Source organism: Opisthocomus hoazin, chromosome 2, assembly GCF_030867145.1.
Source record: "Opisthocomus hoazin isolate bOpiHoa1 chromosome 2, bOpiHoa1.hap1, whole genome shotgun sequence".
NCBI classification, from domain to species: domain Eukaryota; kingdom Metazoa; phylum Chordata; class Aves; order Opisthocomiformes; family Opisthocomidae; genus Opisthocomus; species Opisthocomus hoazin.
In genome coordinates, this window is record NC_134415.1 from 91,287,601 (window position 1) to 91,312,052 (window position 24,452).

Here is a 24,452-nt window from a genome sequence, read left to right on the forward strand (position 1 = left end):
TTCTTTCTCTGTCTCTTCAGAACAGTCTTCTAGATCTAGATACCCCACCTTTTGTTGCTCCCCCTTGCCACAAGGTTACTCCAGAAGAGCATGTGGGTTGCTCATTCATTTTTTTCTACAGTGTTTGGCAACGGATACACATTTCAAAATATTTCTTTCACATTGATAAGCTTGTTTTTTTTTTTTCTGGCAGACATTCTCTGATATATCTCTGCTTTCATCGCTGATGTCCCAAAGCAGAGTGCCACCAACCCATCTATATTAGAGTCTTGTCTAAACCATTCAGTGCCAAGAGTGTTTTGGTGAGAATATTTTTAGATCTACTTACATGGACCAGACATCCACCTTTGGACCATACTTCCTATGAGCAAGGAGTTCTGGGGCAGCATAAGCTGGGCTTCCACACTGGGTATGTAACAGCTCCTGGGAGAGACCCTTGAACTTTGCAGTATTGCTCAGTCCGAAATCTGACAGTCACAAAAACAAAAGCGAAGAAATTTTAGTGTCTTCTCAAAACAGTTTTACTTTACCAGTTGGCTGAAGATAGGAGAAAGATGAAAACAGCAGCTGGCTTTAGTCAGTTATCTCTGGTGAGATTTCAGCTGTGGATGCCAGTTTGGGTTCAAATCAATGTGCTGTGAATGATCAGAAGAGTAACAGTGAAGTTACCCGGCCGTAGGTCTGGTTTGGTGGATTTGGGTTTAGCTGTTTTAGTTTGCCTCAGTTGACTGTATGCTGGTACAAGAGTGCAGCTACTCAGCTGTGTTAGCGCGGCTTAATGAGCTACGGCATTCGGCTCAGCTGGGTGTGCTTTAGCCCGTTGTAAACGTGGGGCAAAATGTGCTAACTTAAGCTGTTTTCTCTGTATATGTGCATGTGTGCAAGGGGGAGGGAAGAGAAAGGTGTGATTGTAAACGGCTGGCTGGCTATAAAACAGGGGTGAAGAGTTGGTGCCTTTTTTCTCAGAGGTGTTAAGCTTTTAAAAGTTTGGGAAACATTGGGTTAAACATGTGACGTCTCTAAGAGTGAGCTTCCCTTGCGGGGATTTTTCTGTGCGGTTTCCATAGAATAAAATTAATATTTCTCTGAGCTGTGTTAACTGCTTGGTGCAAATTCCCTCATTTTTATAAATGTTTGCTTTACAACCCTAGCAAGGTTTCTGTTAGTGACCGAAATAGTCTTTTTCTTTTTTTTTTTTAACACATACCAAACTATGAGGTTTCTAGTTGGAGTAATGACTCGACAGAAGCTAGTGTGTCCATACCTGTGTTTCACCCCAGAAGATTTATTTCCTTGCCTACAAATCACTTCTGCTAGGAACAGCTTTCTACACATAAAAGCCATGATTGTTTCTTGCTTCTCATGCAACACACGAGGGAAAACAATAGGCAAAATTGTTTTCCTTGTTCTCTTAAAAATATGTTTTAGCTGAAGCTCAAATAAACAAGCTGTTAAGTTATACTTCATAACTTTTATTTATTCTAAAAGCTCAGATATGTTTATTGAATAATCACAAGCTCACTCATAAAATGTTCTGTTTAAATGGTAGCTGAACTGTCACTGAAAGCCACATGAAATAAAAAGCTGAAAAGAAGCTTTACAGATAATGTGCACCTACCAATAATTTTGATGTTGTTGTTCTCATCAAGAAGAAAATTTTCAATTTTTAGGTCTCTGAAATGAAGACAGAAAGCAAAGTTTAAGATGCCTGATGCCCCAGCTAACCATTTGCAGATCATTTTTAGCAAAGTTTAATTGAAATAATAACAATAGCTCTGCACAGCTCTGCCTACAGTTGTAACAAGATCCTTATTCGTTCCTGAAGTTTTCATTTGGGAAAATGGAAGCTTCCTGTATTTCAGGGAATATTGTATGACTATATTTTTTTAAATAGACCATTAATTTTAGGAATCCTCGATTCTACTGATATAAAAAAAAAAAAAAAAGAACAGCATTTATTTCTTCTTTTGAGTAAAAAAGAAAGTTGCGCATACTTGGACCTGGAGTGGTTTTGTCTTTGAAGTACTGAACACTGTTGAGTATTTCTGCTTTCTTTTTGAGTAAATTGTGCCTGAGAGGTATGAAGGACGAGAATGGAACTGGAAAGTAAGATCTTGTGTTCCAAAGCTGGGTTGGGGACAGATACCCTGAAGGTGGAGGCATCTCCGCAGTGATGTTTATGTGAACAGGGCCAACCAGCATCAGCCGCCCCTGCAGGAGGACGTAATTCAGAGCTGCAGGAAAAATTCTGTTAGCTGGCTCAGGCACTTACTTGCTTATTGTGGGAATTATTTGTATCCTTACAAATTCAAACCAAAAGCCGGAACATTGCTCCACTGTGGGGAGTGCCCGAAGTGGCAGCTGAAATCTCTCGCAGCACGGGGGAATCCTCAGCCAGCGTAACGTGGGTGTTGGGAGGCGGTCCAGGAGCCTGCGATGCTTTGCTGACTCCCATCACGGCCTCCCGCATGCCGCTGGGGGCTCCCCTCAGCTCTGCGGGGCGTGTGGGGGGACAGAGTAAGTCTCAGAAGAGGTTCTGGGCGCATGGATTTCCCTCCCGCCCACTCTGAAGTTGTGAAGTGCTTTCTTCAGCCCAAAGACCTCAGGGAATACAGGAGGACAGACCAGAAGGAGAGATGGGTACAAGGACAGGAGCAAGGGGATCAAGCCCCGAGGTGTACCCGGTGGTCCCGATGGATGGTTTTGTGGCAGCGTCCTTTTATCTCTGTGGTTCTGGATGGGACAGCATTGCACTCGAAACCCTTTGCCACCCCAGGCTGAGAATGGGATGGAGATGGTTTTAGTGATAACTTTTTAATGTGTTGTAATTGGAATAGCGTGTTTTCTGGAGTGGCAAAGAAGCCAGTGCCCAACAGCTAGGAGGTAGATTTAAGATAACTTTGTTCGTAGTGCATCCCTGTGACATAACTCTGTGCACTAAAACTGTGGTTTAAAAATGGTTGTGTTTCAGGGCACTCCAAATCTGACCTTTCTATTGGATTTAGCACCCCACAGTGCACTCTGATGACTTTTATAACACTGCAATTAAACAAAGTTACATTGGATCGCCACAACTGCTGCTCTATAGGCTGAGCTGAGTGCTCACAGAGTTAATAAAAATGTATGCTTTCTTGCCTGAAAAACCTGATAATGCTCACTATGAGAGTTTACATAGTGTCAGAAGTTATCTTGCAGCAAAGATACATCTTGTTCTTTTTGTCCAAAATAAACTTTCCCAGAAATGATGTAAGTTTAAACAACGTCATGATTTTTTTTCTCATTCCCATGAGGACTTGAGTGCCTACAGCGCAGCTTGTGATGCTTCTCCAGGTCTTTGGTCCAGTAGTGATTCAAAAGGGTATACGACATTTTTATATGGAAGAAGGGAAAATATCCAGGAAAAAAAAATCCAGGAAAAATTAGGAACTGTACATACAAGCAAGTTACTGTCCCTTAGCGAGCGCCAGCTTTAGGAGTTGGTAGCTGACTTTGCACATGCGCTAGCCCAATCGAATTGGGAGGTGATGTGATTTAGCCTATATGTCTTTATTTGAGGTTTTTAAGCTCAGATACATTACCTCACCGCTTGGCCATGTCTAGAGCAGGCACAGGGACAGTTAGCAGAGCTCAGCTGATGAGTGTTAGCTTGTGAAGCTGCTGAGCCTGATCTTGCGCCTGAGCTTTCTTGTATCTGGCATAGTAAAATGCTGCATGCTGGGAGAATAGGCAAGTGAGTCGATCCTTCATCTTCTTGATAATTTTGGCAACTGTGGCATCAAAATCAACCGTGATGTTGCATGGACAAGAAAGGTACTACCTTTACTGTGAAAAGTAGTCTCAACCTTAATTTAAGCCATAAGGATTTGTTGGATCAGTGCTGATTTTATTGCTGAATAGGAAAAGTAAAGCTCAGGAAACAAAAAAGCTGTCAAAACATAGCACGGAATTTCTGATGAGCAATACTAATTTGGACTAAAAATAGTTATGAAACTGTCCGGTATTTTATCAAGTGTATTATTAAGACAATAGAAAATACTGGTTTCAAAGGTATATCTCAGGGTTAGAAATCAGGAATGCCAGTAAGACACTTCTTAGCAAAAGTAAATGAAGTTAGTAAATTCTTAAGCTCATCATTTAGGAATGAGACCTTGCAATCACCAGGCCCCTCCATTCTAGCAAAATAAAGGGGCCCCAGGTGTAGACCGAAGCATTGGCACACAATTATCCATCCCATGAAATTATTACTATCATACATGGAGTGATTTTACCAGCACCTACCCACACCCATGGGGTACCAGGGTATTGTGGAGCAGCAACCATTCCCACCAGGCAGCTTGGGAAAACTCCTTTCCTTGTGTTAAAGCAATGCAGAGTTGAGCTTTACTCAGTGCTTGGATGAGAAAATCAGATTGACTTTGTGAGGTAACTTTCCTATTTCTGTGCTCATCTTTCTGGAAACATTGATACCTTCTTTTCAGAAGAGGATACACCCACAATTATCCTCATCGGTTTAACCTCTGCAATGAGTTGCTATAAATCGCTGCAGCTGGAGCTGAGCAGAGAAACCCTTCCAGACCCTTCCCAGTCTGCTTCTGGGATGAGGTCAAAGCTGCAGCTCTGAATCGCAAAGCAAGCTGCGGGTCACAAACTGAGGTACTGCTGACTGAACCTACACCCATGACCTAGCAAGATGACAGGGCTCCTGCCGGACCACACAACTTCATAAACCCATTGACAAGGTGCTTGAGAGACAGGGATGAATTTTCCTTTGGTTAAAGGGATTTGAGAGTAAAGCAAGTATCCAGAGGAGCTCACACCACTTCATATCTGGCTGCTCTCAGGGTGTGCAGCAAAATTCTTCTCTCTCGCAAAGCTTTCCCGCCAAAAGGATACCAACAGAAGAAAAGAAAAATAGGAGCAGAAGTCAGGCTACTGGCCTGCTCACCGGGAAGAGTTGTGTCGAAGTGAAAAGAAGGGAAGAGGTCTTGAGGAACGTTGTCATGGGAAGAACAGAAATGTTATGATCATGTGCACTGAAGAAATGCTGTAAAATAGGTTAGGTAGGGAACCGGCAAGGCAGAGGTATCAGCCTGGACTAAATGGGTGAAGCCCCTTAGATTTATTTTCTGGTGTTTGGGTTTTTTTGTTTGTTTAAATTCTCTAGGTCAGATACTGACTACTTCTTTCATGTCGATCCCTTATTAATTAACAAATCCAGTCCAATTAAGTGCTGGATTGCAAGCATTGCAAGTCACAAAGCACTTGTAAATGCTAAGCCATCACATTCACAGCTTATTTGTTTCATGGTTGCTGTAACAATACAGTCAACTGGATTACTTGTGAGATCCTGGGGACTTTCTTGATGAGTGCATTTACCATTTAAAATTAAGGACCTGATTGACCATGAGTCATTAAGTAAAACAGAAAATCGCTGGGAAACTCTGCTTCTTGCCTATTCTCCCATCTAAAATGGAAAACCGTATTGTGCTGCTCTTGGCATATGCACTGAGATCCCTGGTGGGGGGAAGAAGATTATCTCTCCTTGTGTGGGCTGTTAAGGTTCCTCTAGCAGTGGCTGGAGTCGTGATCTGTCCCCACAATACAAAAGCCAGTGTGGAAGACCAGTGACCTGCTGCAGACCTGGACCTGCAGGACCACGTCCTCTGCACAAGCAGTGAACTGTGATTCCTCAATCTGCTGTCCTAAGTGGTGTGTGCTTATTCCAATATGTTGTGGCTAACCAAATGAAATCAGTATTTACATGCATAGCCACACTGAAATACTTGAATTAGATACACGTTTGTCACCAGCTAATTCTGAGATAATCATGGCAAAGTACTGATTTGTTGCGCTCATCAGCTCTTATCCCTGGACTTTGTTACTTCACTCCCAAAGGAGTGCGTAACAGCTTATCTTCTGAGAATAAAATGCTTTATTAAGATGGGCTGGGAGAACGTGGTCTTCTTTGCAATCCCTGTTTTGATGAGGGAAAATTAAAGAAATGCTCTCAGTGAAGAACAGCACTCTATGTTCTTGCAGATTTTATTTTCTTACTGTTGTTTGGAAGTGGGGAGAAACACCTTACCTGTGAACAATCCCCTGGCAATGCAGGTGCTGTACTGCAGAGAGAATTTGCCTGGTGTATCTCCTTACTTCCCTTTCTGCCAACCTCTTTTTGTCACAAATTCTTTCCAGGAGGTCTCTGCCAAGGCACAGCTCCATCACCATGTAATAGGAGTTGTCAGTCTCCAAGGTCTCGTATAGCCGAACAACATTAGGGTGCTTAATCATCTGGTGTATCCATGGCTCACGCTTCAGGTTTTTTAAAACGTAGCAATCCTGTTTGGCTTTTTTCTTGTCCATGACTTTTATTGCTACCTAAATTGCAGGATATATGCAAATTGGCAACAAGCTTTGCAACCCAGATTTATTTTCACAAGGCTGGGGGTAAGCTGACATGTGAGAGAAGCTGGCTTTGACATGGTGTTGAGAATCAGTATCACAGAGGGAGACATTCCCAGTGAAAGAATACACTCTTTATTTCTCCTGAAGGCCAAAAGAGGAAGGCTGAACTCTGTCATACCTGTCCCTCTGATTGCATTAATAAATACACTTATATGAAATGTTCTCAAATACAAAAAATTCCTACATGCTTGAATGGTAACTGCATCTGTACTGTACCATATCTTTTTTCTAAGATGCTCCCTTCCGACTTGGTCTAAAAGCCACTCAAGATACTGACTATAGTGGGCTGGGATTAGACTGTTTGCGGTTTGGGAAGCTAATCAGCCAGTGAATCTACTGAAGCCACAAGAAAAGTAAAAATGAAAAAGCCACTTTATAGTAATCCTCCTTTCCACAGTTATGTCTAATGGTACATTGTCTTAGCCCAGCTGAGCTAGAGATAATAGATGTTATGGTGTCCTGCTATATAAATGGTTATTGTTGGAGTGGCTGGCTTCTGAATAAGTGCTGTCCATGACTTTAAAGTCAGATATGCGGCGCTAATTACTCAGAGAGGATTATCAGAGAAAGCAGATTCAAAATAGTCCTTACGCCATCATCCTGTTCTTTTTCAGTGGGAGAATATCTTTGTTGTCTATATAGTTTTATAATTGTGAAAACAATTGCATTCAATACGTATTCACACATGTGACTGATTATACACGAGCAATAAACTCAATTTATGAGGTTAATTTATGAGGATAAGGTTCAAAGGATAATTCACTGAGTAGATTGTGGTTTGCAGATTAAATGGTCTGAAATTTTCTGACACAAGTTAGTGCATGGTTACTTGTGATTCCTAGTGCATGGTACCCTCCCAGTAGGAGCTTACCTTCTCCCCCGTGGGGATGTGCAGCCCCTCTGTCACCTTGGCAAAGGAGCCCTTGTTGATCATTTTGCCTACTAGGTAATTCCCAACTTGTTTGGAGTGAGGGAAGGTCTTCTCAGTCTCTTGGGGCATCTTGTTAAAACCAGCAGGTATTTTTATGTCCTTTGAGTTTTTCTCCCATTCCACAAATGTCCCGTCCAAGTTGCCAGTATCTGTCATTTTGTCATCCAAGCGTGCTTTCATTGCTGTGGGCATCCCTGGAGAGTCAGATTTGTATTGCTACTTTCCAGATGTAGGTTCTGATTCACAGCAGATCCAGGCATTAAGTCTGTACATCTTGTGGTGCAAGTGCCATCCTGCTGATCACAGAGCAACTAATCCTTTTACCTCCTAGTCTCCATGCTTGTCACTGATCTCTAGCCTGAGCACACAGGTCTGCTCAAGCGGAACCAAGTGGAAGATTATTAACCTAACCTGATACGTGATGTCAGTTAATGCCCCAGAGCTGCTGAGTCAGATGACACACAATCCCAGCATCAGCTCGGAATATGTGGCGCTCTTCCTCCTACAATACTTCCCTAAACACATCCTCAGTGCAAGCTGCACAAACCAAACTGAGCCACCGTTTTCCTGGAATGCGCATTACTGGTGTGCAAGGGCACCAGTTTATTTGAAAAACACTGTGGCAGCACGAATGCAAAGCTGAGTTATGTACCGGATGCTGTGCGAGCATTTACACATTTGCTGTGTAAAGTGTGTAAATACATATGCAGTTGTAGCACATGTAAACCCCAGGGTCCTGGCCTGACTCCAAGTCTCGCAGAGGTATCTTGCATTTCCTAGGACTTGATTCCTGTTCCGTGAATTGTAGGAGTGCGTGTGTGTGAGCATTTTCCTCCTTACAACAATGACTGATAAAAAGAAGAAAAGAAAAAAGGGGGGTTTTTTTATGCAGCTGTTGTCTATCTATAGCTGTCTTCATTACCTGGATTTTTTCCAAAGCCACAGAGAAAGAAAAGAGCCTTTCCAGAGAGCGCTTTCATATACCTGTAATCTGAGCCTGCAGTTGCCATCTCATTGACTACGGTGGAATCTTAGGGACCGAAAGCCCTTCCCAGAATTTCGTGCGATGACGAATCCTTTCTCCACCCTTCATCACTTGTAGTTGAACAATAAGTGGCGTCCTGCTTGCCTGATTTGACTTGTGAAGCTCACGAAGCACAAAAATTTTCCAGGATAAGTGAAAATGAGAAGGAATTTTTTAAAAAAGTGTTTAAAATCCAAAATGGATTTGCTGCATGCTTTACAGTTCAGACTCTTGTGGGCAAGTTCAGTGCATCGCCATCTATACGCAGCTGCTTGCAGGCACAGGGCAACCCCTTGCCTTTTATTGTCTAAGTAAAAGATAAAGTTCCACTAAACTGAGGAGGTTTTCTCTTCATAACATACTCAGTTGTCACGCTTTGAGCTGTATCATTTGCCCAGCTGGAATGGGACTTTTTTTGCTAACTTATGCGGCTTTTCTCTGTTCCTTACAGAAAGCCAGGAACAAAGGAGACATGGTTTTTCTGAGGGAAGAACGAGGAAATTCTACTTGATTTGTGCTTACTATTTGCTCTGCCTCCTTCTCATCTTCCTAAACCACTGTTCGTTGACTTTCCCACTAAAAACAAGAAAATAAAAGTGAGGAGAACCACTGTATGAACAGAAACCCCATATTTCTGGCACATTTCACAAGGAAGGAAAAAACCTCTTTAAAAATATAACAAACATTTAAAACATGATAGCTGGCTAAGTTAACTATTGCTGTTTTTGGGGAAAGTCCCAGCCTGACACCTTGAAAAATGTTGAAGTCAAAAAGCTTCCAAATACCTTTCAAAGTAATTTTTTTGGCACAGTGGAGGATTAAAAAAAGGGAGGCAGGGGGGAAGGAGCAAAAGAGAGTCCATCTCTGTTAGGGAGTCCATGACTACAGATCAGGAGCCAAATGAAACTGGAATCCTGGATGAGAAGGGAGCCATCTTCCAGCACTAGTGGTGTCTCTGCTCTGCGATACGGCTGTTGCATGATGTGATGCATTGCAACATGAAAAAAGTGTGAGAAAAGGCCAAATAAAGCAGATTTCTGATAGAAGAGAGATGCCAGTAAGGCAGGCGAGGAGGCGAGGAGGAAGAGTTAGCATCGTAGAAGGAATGACCACTTTAATGGCTTCAAAAAATAAACAGCCCTCCGCACCAAACAAGCCCTGTGGCATAATTTTATGACTTTGCATTCATTTGGGGGGGTGGGTTGTGAGACAGTTCTGCTTCCTTGAGAAAAAAAAGCAACAAACCAACAAAACCTCAGATCTGAAGAAGGCATAGTTTTCCTATCGCCGAGTGGAAAAAAAAGAAGTTTTTTTTATAAATTGGATACAAATTCCATGTTTGAGAAGACAAATTTTGCTTTATCACTCCATATTCTTAGTACCATTCCAGGGAAACTGAAATGAAAAGTGTTTCTCACAATATCTGTGCTACTGATCCAGAAAATATGAGGCCATGGGTGTGCGGGAGTTAACTTTATGCAAAGCCCAGGCTAGTTAAATAATCTCATTATATTTAGCAGAAATAAAACAGCACGAGGAGGAATTTGTCACTTTGCAGCCACCATCTTGGATTTCCTCCTGTGAAGCAAAATCCTGTCTGTAGCTGTATCTAAAGCTCTTCTTGTCCCACATTAGAGATGAAGCAACATGGTCCTGGTTTCTGGTTTTTGCCGTTGCAGGATGAAGCCTTGGCTTAATGAAAGGCTGGGTTTTTCTTCTTGGAGTAACTCTTTTTGAAGCCCGAATTTATACTCCCATGAATACTGCCAGTTTTGTAAGATCTAGTGTGAGATTTTTCAGAAGGGCCAAAAAGTCAGAGTCTTAGAGCTGTGAAGTCCCACTGATTTGACTCAAGATTTCCCCCAAAGCCTGGCTTTGTGGGGTTGCAGAGCATATGCCCTACCTAAAGATGTGCTTTCCACAGGCACTGAGGGCATGCTGACCTGGTGCGGGGCTGTGTTGCTGTGCGGGAGCAATGCTGCGCTGGGCTGGGAGACAAGGCTGGTTAGTCAGGAGGCAGCATCCCACCAGAGACAGGCATCATTAGCTGGGAGACAGCATCCTACTCTCAGGACAAAAGTCAACATCTCCTCCTGTATCAGCATTGTCATAGGGATGTACCAGCACGTACAGAACTACTGCAAACATCTCTTTTCCAAGAGTGGTGCTTTAATGCACAGATATTCTGCTTTGGCAACTCTCCCCACGCCCTTGACTTTTGACTTGCCCACTAACCGCTGCAATCTGCTGCTTGAGGCACTAATGGTGCTGGCTTAGGTCCCGAACTTGGCCACCTTTGGAGGACCCAAAGGTTGCGAACAGTTCATATTTCCACATGGCTTATGTTACGTGGGTGTAGGATGTAGGCTCAGCAGCTCCTTCTAAGACTGAAAGCTTTTCAAGTTTTCATGCTGAGAAGTGGGGATTTCCTTTTCAGAGAAGGAAATCCAAGATGGTGGCATCTAAATGTGGTGAATGGAGCAAATAAGGGGAAAAAAATCTGATTTGAAGACGTGGTAGGAGGAATTTCATCTAAATAGCAACCTCACAATCTATCATAATGACTCTCAGCTCCTGGAACCACTTCAGTCTGTGTTTTATAACATACCTAAGACATGCCCTTATTGTACTGTAACACCTGCCATATTGTAAGTTATTTCTGACTTCTCATACACTTTTTGGCAGCTGTGGAGTTTACTTTAGAAGTTACTGCATGTGCAAGTTCAGCAGCTTTTCTTCAGGATTTACTTACTGCCACGTGTTAAGGGGTTAAGAAGGCATGCACTCAAGGGCGGGCCAGACTCTCCTCCCAGAATGGTGTAAATCAGGGATTACTCTCTTTTAAGGGTCGCAGTACTAACTTAGTCAAACAGGTGACTATTCTTCATCAGAAAAAGACCAGTGGAATCAGAAACATATGGGTTGTTATTTTCTCAGTATTGATCTGGTCCAGCGCTCACACAAGTGAATGGGAATATCTCTTTTGTCTTCATAAGGAGTTGGATCAGGCTGTTAAACTGCATAAGACTTTGTTCTCCGTAATATATTAAATTTTAATTCATGTAAGTGTATTTCCAAGATGTCACTCGTGAACATATTTTACTGACACAAGCCATACCACCACTAAATTTGTGTCTTATTCTGCACTGATTTCTTAGGCTAGCTGTTAAAATATAAGTAAGATGAATAAGTTTACTTTGCAGATAGTCTTTGTCTTTCTGCCATGCAATATATGCTTACCAGATTTGCGAAAAGTTTCTCATGCATGTGGATATTTATTTTCAAAATATTTTCCATTTCTATGAAAAAAATCTTGAACCTTTTATAAATTGTCCATAAGTATTGATTCGTGGTATACTTGAGAGGGAGTATTTATGTCAGACCTGTATTTCCTCCAAAAGAGGGTCTCTGTTTCTTGGATATGTTAGCAACTTTGGTCTAGTAACCCTTACTTGACTCCTTGAGGTAGCCTTTATAGTTTTATTCATGTTTCAGTATTTTGTCTGGTTCTTGAATGTATGCAAGACATCAAAACCGAGAAGCATCCATACTGGGTCAGTCTTTGAGTGGGGCCAAAACCATATACCAGGGGTCAAGCATGTCAGGTGAAGCCTATGTGATACCTCTCAATAATACACCCCAGCTCCAACCGCTCGCCACTCAAGGGCTTCATAAGCCAAAGGTGGCTTCTGTGGACTCCATAAATGTACACTATTGACAACGATATCTTTCAAACCCTATGGATACGCACAGCTTCTGTCTTTAAACCCAACATATTCTTAAGTGTTATGCTATGATGAGACGTACCAGTCCTTCATGTATGTGTGGACCAGATATGGGAATGGCAGAACTATCTCAGTAATGTACAGCCAACTTGGCTTGAGGGGAACAGTGATGGGAGAAGAAACAGTAATTTCCCAAACCCAAATCATATTTGGCATCTACCACCAAAAGTGCCCACAGATGATGTTTAGATTCATCTTTTGGAAACTGAACTCGGACGTTCTGCTCTTTTCACAAAGGTATTAAGAATTTATGGTCAGAGGTGTGAGGCGGATTCAGATTGCTGATAAAATTGAAGAGCTTCAAATATTTTGCTGAAATGGGAGTTCTTTTTCTATTCTATCAGTTTACTTTTTTCTGCTTAAAAATTGCTCTAAAGGCCAAAACAACACTTTCAAGTTTACTCCCCAAACTATAAGTGTCTAGTGCAGATTGTGAAGAGCTGGGTTTGTTGGGGCTTTTTGCGATTGGAACAAGATACTCACCAAGGTGACTGCAAACACTATAGTGTCTGGATTGTTTTACTTGTTTACCCATAGTCTGATGAAGGACCAATTTGTTATGCATTCAGAAATGGGGCATTGCTGAGTTGTTTATTTACTTTTTGACCTCTTTGGCATCTCCAGCTGACTTTGGTGGGGTCAAGTTAAAGAATAAGACACCTTAACTTCGTCATTTGCAATTAGGCGTCCTCACGGGAGTCAGTAAAGGGCCTCAGTTGCCTAAACTTAGGTACCTATTGGTATTTGAATTGACTGTAGGTATCTGTCAGCTTTCAGCTTCTGCTCAAGACAGATGCAGGTATCCCCAGGGTCCCATGTCAGATCTGCCAGCCCCACAAATATGTCTTATATACCAAAGAGCATCTCAAGTGACACTAGACAGCTACATTAGTCAATTAGACTCTCAGTGACAAGCTAAGAATGAGATGCATCACTGCCAAACCTTCTCCAACTGTACTAGGGTCTCCATGGAGTACAGTGGGAGCTCTGACCCTCCTCTTGCCCACAGACACCAGCTTGTAGATATTTCTATGTAGGAGTTTTTATCTCAGAAAGAAAGCACTCCCCAGTGTACTGAGTGTGTGTGTGAAGATAATTCTGTGCCCTTGACAGCCTGTTAATTTAAAAATGGCTTTATCGCTGCAGCATCATAAAGTTTTACATGTAACATTGTGATTCTCAGCAGCTTGATGACTTCAGGAGGCAAAGTTGTATTGCTGGGGTTGTTCATTGATTAGATAAAGTCAGATCTCATTATTACCTTTCTTCATTAATGCCTTCTGGAAAAAGAGAGATATGTTCATTTTTTCGTGAGTTCTTCTTTACGGAACTCAGGGGAAATCAACAGTATCAAATTGTAATTCTTAATGGACTGAACTTAGAATGAACTCCCTTTTTTGTCATTTTTTTGTTGTTTGTTTTGTGTTTGCTTTACTGCTCTGAATATAAGAAAGTGATACTATTACTGTCTGGAGCCAGTTGTAATTGGCAATTTTTTTCTCCCCTCAAACTCTCAGTATAGGCCTAACGTTGTCCTTGCTCAAGTCAATGAAAAACTACCTCTCACTGAAATGGAAGAAGAATCATGCCCATAAATACTCCTGAAATCCCACTGAAGATGGGTGGAGACCATACCATTTTCTAATGACTTTAATGCAAACATCTGTTGGACCTTCAATTAATAATGAACACTGGAGACCAAGAGAAGGGTGGACAACTACAAATACATAGTTTCTTAGACATTTTGCTTGTGTTCAGAGGTTTAATATACTGCTGGCAGAAAAGAGGCAAATGGGAGCTATTAGTTTGTATGACTGTGAGATTTTTCCTTATTTTCCTTCTCTCCTTTAGTCCTCCCCATCCAGAGTTTCCAAGCATGCAGTGCCATGTAGAAGTGGTACCCTCTGTCCAGTGCCCAAGATCATTGACATACTGAACATGTAAAGGTCACAAACTGTACAAGATCAATGCAGGTTTTTGTGATGTCAGGAATACAAATCATTACTTTGTATTACAGTGTCCATGTTCTTGGTTGTCCATCTACCAGCAGAAGTAATAGAGTTCTATATTGAATTGCACCCTCTGTTTGCTGAATTATCTTTTGCAGGCAATGTAATATGCTGTTTACAGGTTGCTTTTTTACACTGACGTTGTTTTGAGGCCAGCTGGCCACCAAGTGGACGGTCATTGACCACAGGGAAAAATGAAAGCTGAAGAGATCTTTATCTTTGCAAGCCTCACAGTTTCTGAGTGGGTGAATTCCCTGTGGTGATCTTGCAACTTGATAGCCAGTGCTCTGGTGATAGCCAGGCTTCTCCAGCAGTATGATTTTTCGGACAAGTTGGAGTCTAGTTACTTGTAGCTGGCTGAAGTGTAAAAAGGTAGGAAAAAGCATCTTTGATATTACTGACACCTGGCTCCTGCAGTGGGAAAAGAGTGTGCATCTTTTGGGTTTCCTTCTTACTGAAGGGTTAATCAGTCTTGAGGGAGACAGCTTTTATTGTGACCCTTCTTCCTCCCAGATGAGAAAAGGAGAGATGTCAATACTGTCTGGGTGATTTAGTGAAAACATAATACCTCAAATGAGCATTATGCAACTTTCATACCATAAACTAAGCTCTCTATGCAAATTGTGGAGGAATTCATGTACGTTTTGTTTCCACCTCCAAAAGCTAGAGTTTAATAATCTGCTCTTGACTATCCCCACTTTCCACAGCTTTCCTGATGAAAAATTTACATATGTGAGAAGATCTTTGGCACAGTCATATCCCTCTGCTTTCCTTTGGGATGCTCAGTATGGCTTGCCCAAAGATTCAGTGTCAGCTATCTGAGAATCCAGTGTCATACATCAGAGAATCATGAAATAGCTGAGTTTGGAAGGAACCTCTAGAGGTCATCTCGTCCAACCCCTGCCTTGGTCAAGCAAGGTCATCCAGAGCAGGTTGGTGAGGACTGTGTCCGGTAGGGTTTTGAATATCTCTGAGGATGGAAACTCCACAGCCTCGCTATGCAACCTGCTCCAGTGCCCGGTCGTCCTCACAGTAAAAGTGTGTTTCCTGATGGTTTGTGCTCATTTGCTTTTGTCACTGGAGACCACTGAGGAGAGTCTGGGGACTCCAGAACTGGAGCCAGCACTCCAGTTGCGTCTCACCAGAGCTGAGTAGAGAGGAAGGACACCTTCCTTGACCTGCTGGTAAAGCTCCCACACATACAGCCTGGGAGGCTGTTGGCAGTCCTTGCTGCAAGGGTGCATTGCTGGCTCGTGGTCAAATATACATCATGGCTGCCTCGAGGGTAGGATCAAGAAGTGTCGTTCTGCTTTTGACTTCATTGGTTTTGTAAATATTTCTTCAGTGTCCTAAAAAGGGATGAGGTGGACAAAGAAGATAAGAACAATATCAGAGGAGTAAGTGTGCAACCCCGGCTAATCTGGGGTAAGAAGGGATGCAAGGGTAGCTTTGAAAGTACTGATTCTGAGGGCTGATAAAGGAAGGCACTCATTGCCAACTCCCCTCTCAATTTCCACTTGAGAAACAACTCCGTTAAGGAACGAATCCAGAACCAAACCTGTGCTTGGCCATTTATAAAAGGAAATAAAAGGCATTAGAAAAGTGTAAACTCACACAGCGGTCTTGTGAAGACCAATAAAAATATTAGGAAACACTGTAGGATGCATAGTCATGACTAACAATAGTAAACTGAAGAGTCTAGACAACAATCTATACAGGGTATATTCAAGAAACGGACCCTTTTACTTGCATATTTGGGGGACTATGTATTTTTGTTTGTATGCTTTCTTATGACAATGATAAAATGTGATGTCATGAACCTCAGAGAAAAAATTCTTTGGGAGAAAATAAGCTAAACAAAAATAATGGGGCTTTTTCAATGGGTAGCAACTTTTAAGAAGTATTTCTACTTTTAATTAGTTAGCCAGTACTTTTATTACCAAAGGGCTCGATTTTTTCTTTTTTTTTGTGGAAAGAAGTTCTGGACCTGTCAGAACTGCAAATGGTTGGCATAATTTATTCAGCCTACATATTAATTTCTCAGCAGCTGCTAAGTCAAGAATATCCACAGGATATCTAGACAATGTGAAAGCAGTAAATCTCTGATCAAATGGAGCCCCAGTTGGAAGACTTTGAACTGAGGAAAAAAGTGTCTTGCAGGGTAGTGTTGATGACATCCCGCTGTCTGATAGCACGTATTCCTACAAGAGCGGTTGCTGAAATTAAGGAGGGTGAAATAGGAGTCACAAGCTTCAGCAGAGTGGAACCCTGCACAACACATCAAGAGGTGGGAGCACTGCGTGCCCCCAAAATAAAACCTGAAATCCAGATCCTACTGTGCCGATAACTGAAATGGGCATTAAGAAGAATGTAAATGTCAGCAAACTTGATGCAGATAGTAATCAGGTGCAACATGTCCCAAACGGTGCAATTCCACTTTCAGAGGTTATCACATGAGATTTCTCCAAACCAGCTACTGTAAACAATACAGATCCCGACCTGAGCAGTCATCATTGACTGTCATTTGTGAGACAGGAGCAAGCTGGGATTTTTAAAATGAAACCATTTTTCAGTAGGCAAATGCTAAACTGACGTTTCATAAGAAAGTATCAATTGTTATGAGAATGATTTCTCTTCTGCAGGGTAGAATTCGATTAAAAAATGAAAGAGATTGCAGGACCAAGCAAATAACAATTTGATGGCTAAAACTTTCCTATGGACTGTCGGAGGCACCTACCTCCTGAGCCCTCCAAAATTTTCTGGCACCTCAAGAAATGTTTTAACAGAAATCATGGGGAAGATGCCCCACTTCTGTAAATAAATGAAGGTTTACTAAGACAGAAAAGGTGAAACTGAATTACTGACTCATTATTTAATGCATAGTCTTGGCTATAAAAACAGCTGGAAATGGAAGGATTTGAACTTCAGTTTCTCTTGTCCCAGCCCAATACGTGGCTATTGTGTTGGTCTTCTCCTTGAACTCCGTTCCTGTCATGGACAAGATTTCAGGGATTTGGTGGCGTTCTATTGCAGAATGAGATATAGTTTTGTTTTCCACTGTCTTGAAAAAGCCTTATGAGGTGAGAAAGCCATCTCCTGCTCAGTTCTGATGAGCCCAAGCACAATATTAGGTAGAAGTTACTCCCCTGAGGTTAGACATAAGCCTCCCATTGACTCCACTAGGAGAGGGTGATTTCTTAGTAATCTACTGCTCAGTACAAAAATGACATTAGTTTGTTTTTTTCTAATTATCTAGGATTCAGGGGAAGAGCAGGCTGTTCTAGGGCGATGTGCCTTCCCGAAAAGACATTCTGCAAACACATCAAAAAAAAGATTGAAAGGGATATAAAGGCTAGATGTCAGGGAAAGGGTCCAGCTGCATTAAGGCTATCAGGCTGTGCTGCCCTTCCCTCCTTCCTAACCATGGTCTGTAGAACACAGCCTCAGTGGAGGTCTCCATCCTTTACCCAGGCTTGGCGTGCCTTTTTTTACATGCTCCCCTGTAATCTACTGTAACCTTCACATGCATGGGTTCGAAATCTCTGAACAGCACTGAAATGGTAAAAAAATAAATGGGCAAGTATGAAGCCATCCTCCACATATCTTATCTGGGTTGCCCTCTTAACACCTTTCCATTTAATTGATTGTTTTTTTAATTGAAAAGGAAGATTAAGTATTAAAGACCATGTTTCCACACAAGTTATTTTATTTATTTATTTAAATGGACAGCTGCAGATTTTGTACCAGCAAACTGAGCGACAGGAATGAACTGGAGAGTAAGGTCTGTTGTGCAGCCCTATTGGCAAACTGTCAGGCTTAAACTGACCTGGAATCTTTTGTACCATGACAATACAGTGAGACCATCACCGAGGTGTCCATTTTCAGAAACAGTTACAGGAAGGAAGAGGAGATAAAACCTTTTTTTCCTTAAGAACTTATGCAGAATGCAGTTTGTACTGCCTTTGGATCCTCATTCCTCTGTGGATCAATAAATTAAGTAACACATCAATACCAGATAGCAAATGAATCTCTGCAAAGGAGAGCTCCCCCCTGTGGGTTTCTGTCTTGCCATGAGAAGTGTTTGATCTGTGTGTGTTGTCATAAAAGATAAGAGCTACCTCATCATCTTTGTGGATTTTGGTTTACTAACTATAACTGATGGGGTACATGTTTCTCAGCCTTAATCTGAGCTGGTATGTTTTTATTCGTTTATTCTTTTGTTAAAGGGTTTGCTTCTCGGTGGAGAAAAACAAACTGAGAAGTAAATAGTTGGAGCGTTTGTAGCGGCCTGTCTTTGAACAGGCACTGCAATGGGCAGTGCTACGCTGGCAGGCCAAAGGCAGGCGAGGGCAGAACAATCACTTCTGAAACTGGGGAGGAACAACCTCATGCACCAGTACAGGCTTGGGGTGGACCTGCTGGAGAGCAGCTCTGCGGAGAGGGACCTGGGTGTCCTGGTGGACGACAGGTTAACTATGAGCCAGCAGTGTGCCCTGGCTGCCAAGAAGGCCAATGGGATCCTGGGGTGCATCAAGAAGAGTGTGGCCAGCAGGACAAGGGAGGTTCTCCTTCCCCTCTACACTGCCCTGGTGAGGCCTCATCTGGAGTACTGTGTCCAGTTCTGGGCTCCCCAGTTCAAGAAGGATGAAGAGCTACTGGAGAGAGTCCAGCGGAGGGCTACGAGGATGGTGAGGGGACTGGAGCATCTCCCCTACGAGGAGAGGTTGAGGGAACTGGGCTTGTTCAGCCTGAAGAAGAGAAGGCTGCGAGGGGACCTTATAAATGCCTACAAATATCTGAAGGGTGGGTGTCAGGAGGATGGGGCCAAGCTCTTTTCAGTGGTGCCCAGTGACAGGACAAGGGGCAATGGGCACAAACTGAGGCACAGGAAGTTCCGTCTGAACATGAGGAGGAACTTCTTCCCTCTGAGGGTGACGGAGCACTGGAACAGGCTGCCCAGGGAGGTTGTGGAGTCTCCTTCTCTGGAGATATTCAAGACCCGCCTGGACAAGGTCCTGTGCAGCCTGCTGTAGGTGACCCTGCTTCGGCGGGGGGGTTGGACTAGATGACCCACAGAGGTCCCTTCCAACCCCTACTATTCTGTGATTCTGTGATTCTGTGAAAGCCTTCCTTGTGCTAATGGCGTTTGCCAGGGCCAGATTTCGTTAAATCAATACCGGATGTGGGATTTTTGAAACAGTTAATGCTCCTCATGCCTCATCGAACAGACCCCTCTGCGTGGCCTCCAGAAGGAGCCGGGCAGCTCTGCTGGCTGCGTGCGGGGCTGCCTGCAGAGTGATGGGCGGCAGCGTCTCCTCCGTTAAACCGCAGCACAAGATTTCTTACACCCAGCAAGGTAATTCCCTGCTGATTTTTATTAGGAGTATAGTCTGGGAAATATCTGGTGTGGGTTGGGGGTGCCTTTGCCTGTGGTTTTGCCTCCTAAAGCACCTTCCCTCAGTATAACTAGAGCTGCATTTTATTCCCAGCCCTTCGCTGGGAATAAATCTTCTGCGCTTCGGGGTTTCCTCGGGGTGGGTGCTGGCACAAGAGGGAGGGCAGCTGCTGGGGCGGGCGAGAGGTGCCTCCAGACATGAACACAGCCTGGCAGTCTCAGGAGAAGGCATCCTTTAAAAACACCCAGCAGCCAAGGCAAATCATTTGGCAGGTTTGTTAAAAAGCGAAGGCCTACTTGAGAAGAGGATGAGGCAGGATTATATTTTGGTTTTGCAGGGTTTTTTATCCCTATTTGCCAAGTCAAGGGTGAGGCAGGGTTAGATTAAGCCCACAACCCCTTCTAGAAGGATAATTTTGCACCCTACATCTGCCAGGTAAACAGCATATGCATGTAACACAGGCAACAGTGCTGGTGAGTTGCTTATAAATCAGATAATTAAAGATGTAGCTGACTATAATGTCTTGAAGGAGGCTCAGCATTGGGCTGTGACTTTTCTTTACAATTTAACAGTTAAACATATTATACTGCATAAACCTTGAAATGGCTTGGTTATAAAATGGGTTTTGGAAAGTCCGTGTGCCTTCCCCACAGAGTGCTAAACCTGGTGAAAAATGGGTAGCATCAATAAACACCAAACCTTGTACCAATAAATGTGTTCCCTTCATTACTCAAAGAGCCCAGAGCTATGGAGGTATAAAAGGCCCCATTCTCCCCTACAGGGGAATAACACATGTAGGGTGGAGGAAACTCAATGAATTTCAGTGTGCAGTTTCCTGCTTGTTTCTCCACAGGAGGGGGATGGGTAAGGACTTGGGGGTTGCCTTCTCCATGGGACAAAAGAAATAGCTGCCTCCCTAATTTACAGATGCTGGGAAACACAGAGAGTCAGGAACATCTTTTCTAGTCAACTGTCCTACAGACTGCTTTTACAATTGTCATTACGTACCCCTCACAAGTCCATTTTTTTTTTTTAAAGTCAGGCAGATAAATTGTGTGTTTCAGTCCTGCATTTGCACGAGTGGAGTCAGAGCTGTATGTCCACGCAGCGCTCCAGGCACCCTGAGAGACCTTCACAGCGGCACAGTGTTTGGCCGTAAATTGAGGCCTTCGAGTTCCTGCAGTCCTAGCGGGCAGTGGGAGATCTGCTATGGCTTTAGAATAAATTAAAATTGCAGTGCTGCCATGGAATTATGCAGGATGGTTAGAATGCTCCCTATATTATGTGTGCTTTATGTATATACATATATAAAAAAATACAAAGAGAGGGCATGTGTAATTTCTCTTGTTTCTAAAGAAACCCGTTTATCTGATGCAAATGAGGTAGAGTAGCATTTGTTGATTCAGATCACGATAGCAGCAGCTACCTCCATCAGCCCAGGAACTGAGCTTGGGGACTGCCCCAGACCCAAGTCAGTGCACATGAAGGTGTCTGATGGGAGGCAGATGCTGGCCCTGTGTGGGACATCGAGAAGACTTTGGCAATCTGGTCCACAGTTTTCTCTCCGGTGTGTCTGTGTGAGGGGGTTGGACCTTTTCCACCCTCTCCTTCTTGCTCTTGCACGCTGCAAAGCTGGATTCCAGTCAGATCAGGGTAAAATTGGGGTGCACTGCAGCGGCTGAGTTCCCAAAACATATTTTAGCAGCAAGATTTCTTCCTTTGGTTGGTCCAGACCTCAGTTTGAGCCTAAAGGACATCTTTACCCAGACTTTGAATGGGTCTATGCATTGTCCGTGTATGCATGTTGTATGCTTTTAAGTATCTGCAAAGTTATGACCACCTCAGTCTTTCTAGAAGATTATTCTCTTTGTCTTAACTAACTTTTTTTACCTGACCTGCAACTTGAATAAGAATTCTCCCATGCGGTTTTACCCTTGGTCTGGAAAAAATGGTGGAATTTGGTTTGAGTATTTTTGAATAAGCTTTCCCTTTTTCACCTTTCTCAAACATAAACCCCAAACAAACCTTGTTGGCAGAAGTGCCCCCCACCATGCCTCTGTGCAATCTCTCTGAAAAACTGAAGCAGGAGCCTCCCCAAACATGACAGTTGTTGCAGATGCATTGCCCCTGTGTGGCAGATGAGAGAATAAACAACATGTGGGAGATGCTCAGCGCTGCTCCAACGCTACAGCAAAGAGCATCGGATACAAAACAGACTTATTCGCCCTGAGCTGTTTTAAAGTGACATAGAATTACATTTATTTTGGGCATGTTTCCGTAGCCCTTGTTTTCATTATGCTGTTCTCGAAGATTTAAGTCAGTGTATCTGAGCGCAGACCCCATGCAGTTCCTCGGATAATCAGGAAGATGCTCATCCTGCAAATTCACTTGAGCTGCTGAATTTCACTAATTGGCTTTTCCCTTTCCATACCAGAGGCTGTTTTCCCTAGCCTTTCCCTTTCTCCTAGCCTCAGCTCGTGTTTGCCCCCAGAACAAGCCGGGAACCGCTCTGCAGAGCCCCGCGCTGCCTATGCCCCAAGCCCTCTGCCCAGGCCAGGAGGCTGCTGGGGCCAGGGCATGCCGTGGTGGCTGTTTCATCCGAGCAGGAGAGACCCTCTCCCGTAAACAATTCATCACCAGTGTGTCACCTTCAGGAAAGGTGCTTTTGCTGCTAAATATCTGACAAACTTTTAAGAACTTGTGATTTTGGACTCTTAACCCGCTCTGGCAGTGAAAGCACAAGTCAGTAGTGGGAGCATGTATTTGTTATTTGTCCATTGCTGTAGACAGCTGTAACAGTTACAATAACTTTGATCTTTTGTTTTCCCCACTTGGAGAAGTCCTCATTACCAAAACATCACCTCTGACCTTCTTTTATACTTCCAGAGTGTGTTTTATTAACTCTTTTTTTCATATGGGACATGTGGTGTCTGCCACTTGGTACAAAGGAGACAAAGTTTGCACTTTTGATGTAAAGAGCAGCAGTGAGGAAGCTGGCTCCTTGCCACCAGTTCATGGAAGAAAAAAAAAGTATATTATGGGGAGGGATAAATTAAATCTGTGCATATAGAGCTAGACTTTCTCTGGGCTCACTGTTGGGACAAGCCTGTTGCACTTAATGGGATTCAGCCAGGGAAAGTGGAGCGCATCCTTATCCCACCCCATGCACGCCCTTTTTGCAGAGATGATAGATTTCTGTCAGTTGTCTGAGGAATTTATTTTCACAGCACCTCTTTACTTCCAAGGCTAAGAAACAAGGCAGCTGGCCCTTCCCTACCAGTAACGCTGGAGGTTTTGCACTTACTATACATTTGGTGAAACAGTATGCAACAGTGAAAATTTACTAGATGTTGCAGAAAGAAGCAAGGGAAAGCTAAAGCACAGCCTAGAAAAATAAAATGAGCACTGTTTGCATGTACTTTTATTGATTTCTGACAGCCATGTTATTTTCAGGGACAACAGAAGGGAAAAGAATTTCAGTCTTTGAATGGATGAGTGATATACTACCCTCTGTTTTTAACTAGTCTTATATATTTTATTTTCTCTGTGTGCTGGTGTGTCCATGTGCAGAAGGGTGTCTACCTAATTGGCCTCAAGAGGGGATTAAACTAAATAAAATCACGGTCCACAGGGGGCCTCTAAATATGGCTTTTTAATTTGAAAATTTTTGTGGGTTCCAGTGTAATTCAAGCTTTTCAAGCTTTATTAGTGCACAGTCATTTGTGCAGCTTGCAAAGCTCCCATCTCAGCGAGTTTGATATGCCTGCCCCTGCTCGAGCAGAAGACAGAGCGCTCTCTTCAGCTGCAAAACACACTCTGTGACATAACAAAAGCCCTACTGTAAATAAAACACATGTTAATAACAGTGACAGGAGGCGGCAGAAACCGGCAACGCGCGTCCAGGGAGTGACGCCGCTTGAAAGTGGTACTAAACGGAGGTAATGACAGTCAGCAAGCATCTCCCTGCTCTGCCTGCGACAGAGGCGCGGGGAGCAGATAGGAGTAAATACCAGCAATTTTGCATGTTCGCTTGTAATAAAAGTCAAAATATGCAGCTTGGTGTAACTAATTGCTGTGGAAGGAGAACGAACCAATAGTGCTCATTGCTGTGAAACTGTTAATGGAGAACTTATGGAGAGAAAGTCCAAGTTCTCTTGTCCAAATTGGAATGTGAAAGAAATCTGTTGGAAGGTGATGACAGAAATGAAGTAAAACAGTTGTTTCCTGATCCATGTGCCAGATGTGTCACATACTGTGATAAATAAGATCTGCATCTTACACTCCAGAAATTGGGGAATATTACAAGCGTTTATTATAGTGAGGTACAAAAAAATGTACTTGAAATGCTTTGTTTCTCCTGGCACCAAGCAGTGAGAAGTTATTGCACAATGCCTGGAGCTGCTAATTCTTTTGTTTAGGTTCAATCCAACACAGCCTATTAAAAGCTTAAATTCAATTTTATTGTTAAGGTATTTATTAACTGATTATGAAAAGACATTAAAGGGCTCATAATTAAACTACTAAATTGTTCCTTACCTTGTCGAATCCCCCATTTTCCAAGACCGACTTCCATGGTATAAAATATCAGGGTTTTAATTTAGAGAAGAATGCTGCTCACAGGCAAACCCCAGTTTTTCTTCAGCTCTTGAGTCCATCCCAGACTGCCTTGCTGCTGTTCATAAGCCCAGAATATCATGGCAGAAAGCCTAATGCATTGGTGGCATTTCTTGGGAAGACAGCTCTGCAGGTTTGTGGCATGTTGTCACACATTTGTAGAAATAGCTGAGTGTTGATGTTGGATGACCCAGTCTTACTACTCAGGAAAAAAGTCTCATTGACTTT

The 24,452-nt window shown here is 42.9% G+C and overlaps 1 protein-coding gene across 1 annotated transcript in view; it reads right to left on the reverse strand.

Annotated features, from left to right (window-relative positions):
- LOC142364853 (hormonally up-regulated neu tumor-associated kinase-like) overlaps nucleotides 1–7,588 on the reverse strand; it is a 92,675-nt gene extending 85,087 nt beyond the window's left edge. Inside the window, 4 exon segments of the mRNA XM_075444979.1 lie at nucleotides 329–467; nucleotides 1,619–1,674; nucleotides 6,086–6,378; nucleotides 7,337–7,588. Coding sequence (XP_075301094.1) covers nucleotides 329–467; nucleotides 1,619–1,674; nucleotides 6,086–6,378; nucleotides 7,337–7,588 — 740 coding nt within the window.
- Between the last annotated feature and the right edge of the window lie 16,864 nt (nucleotides 7,589–24,452).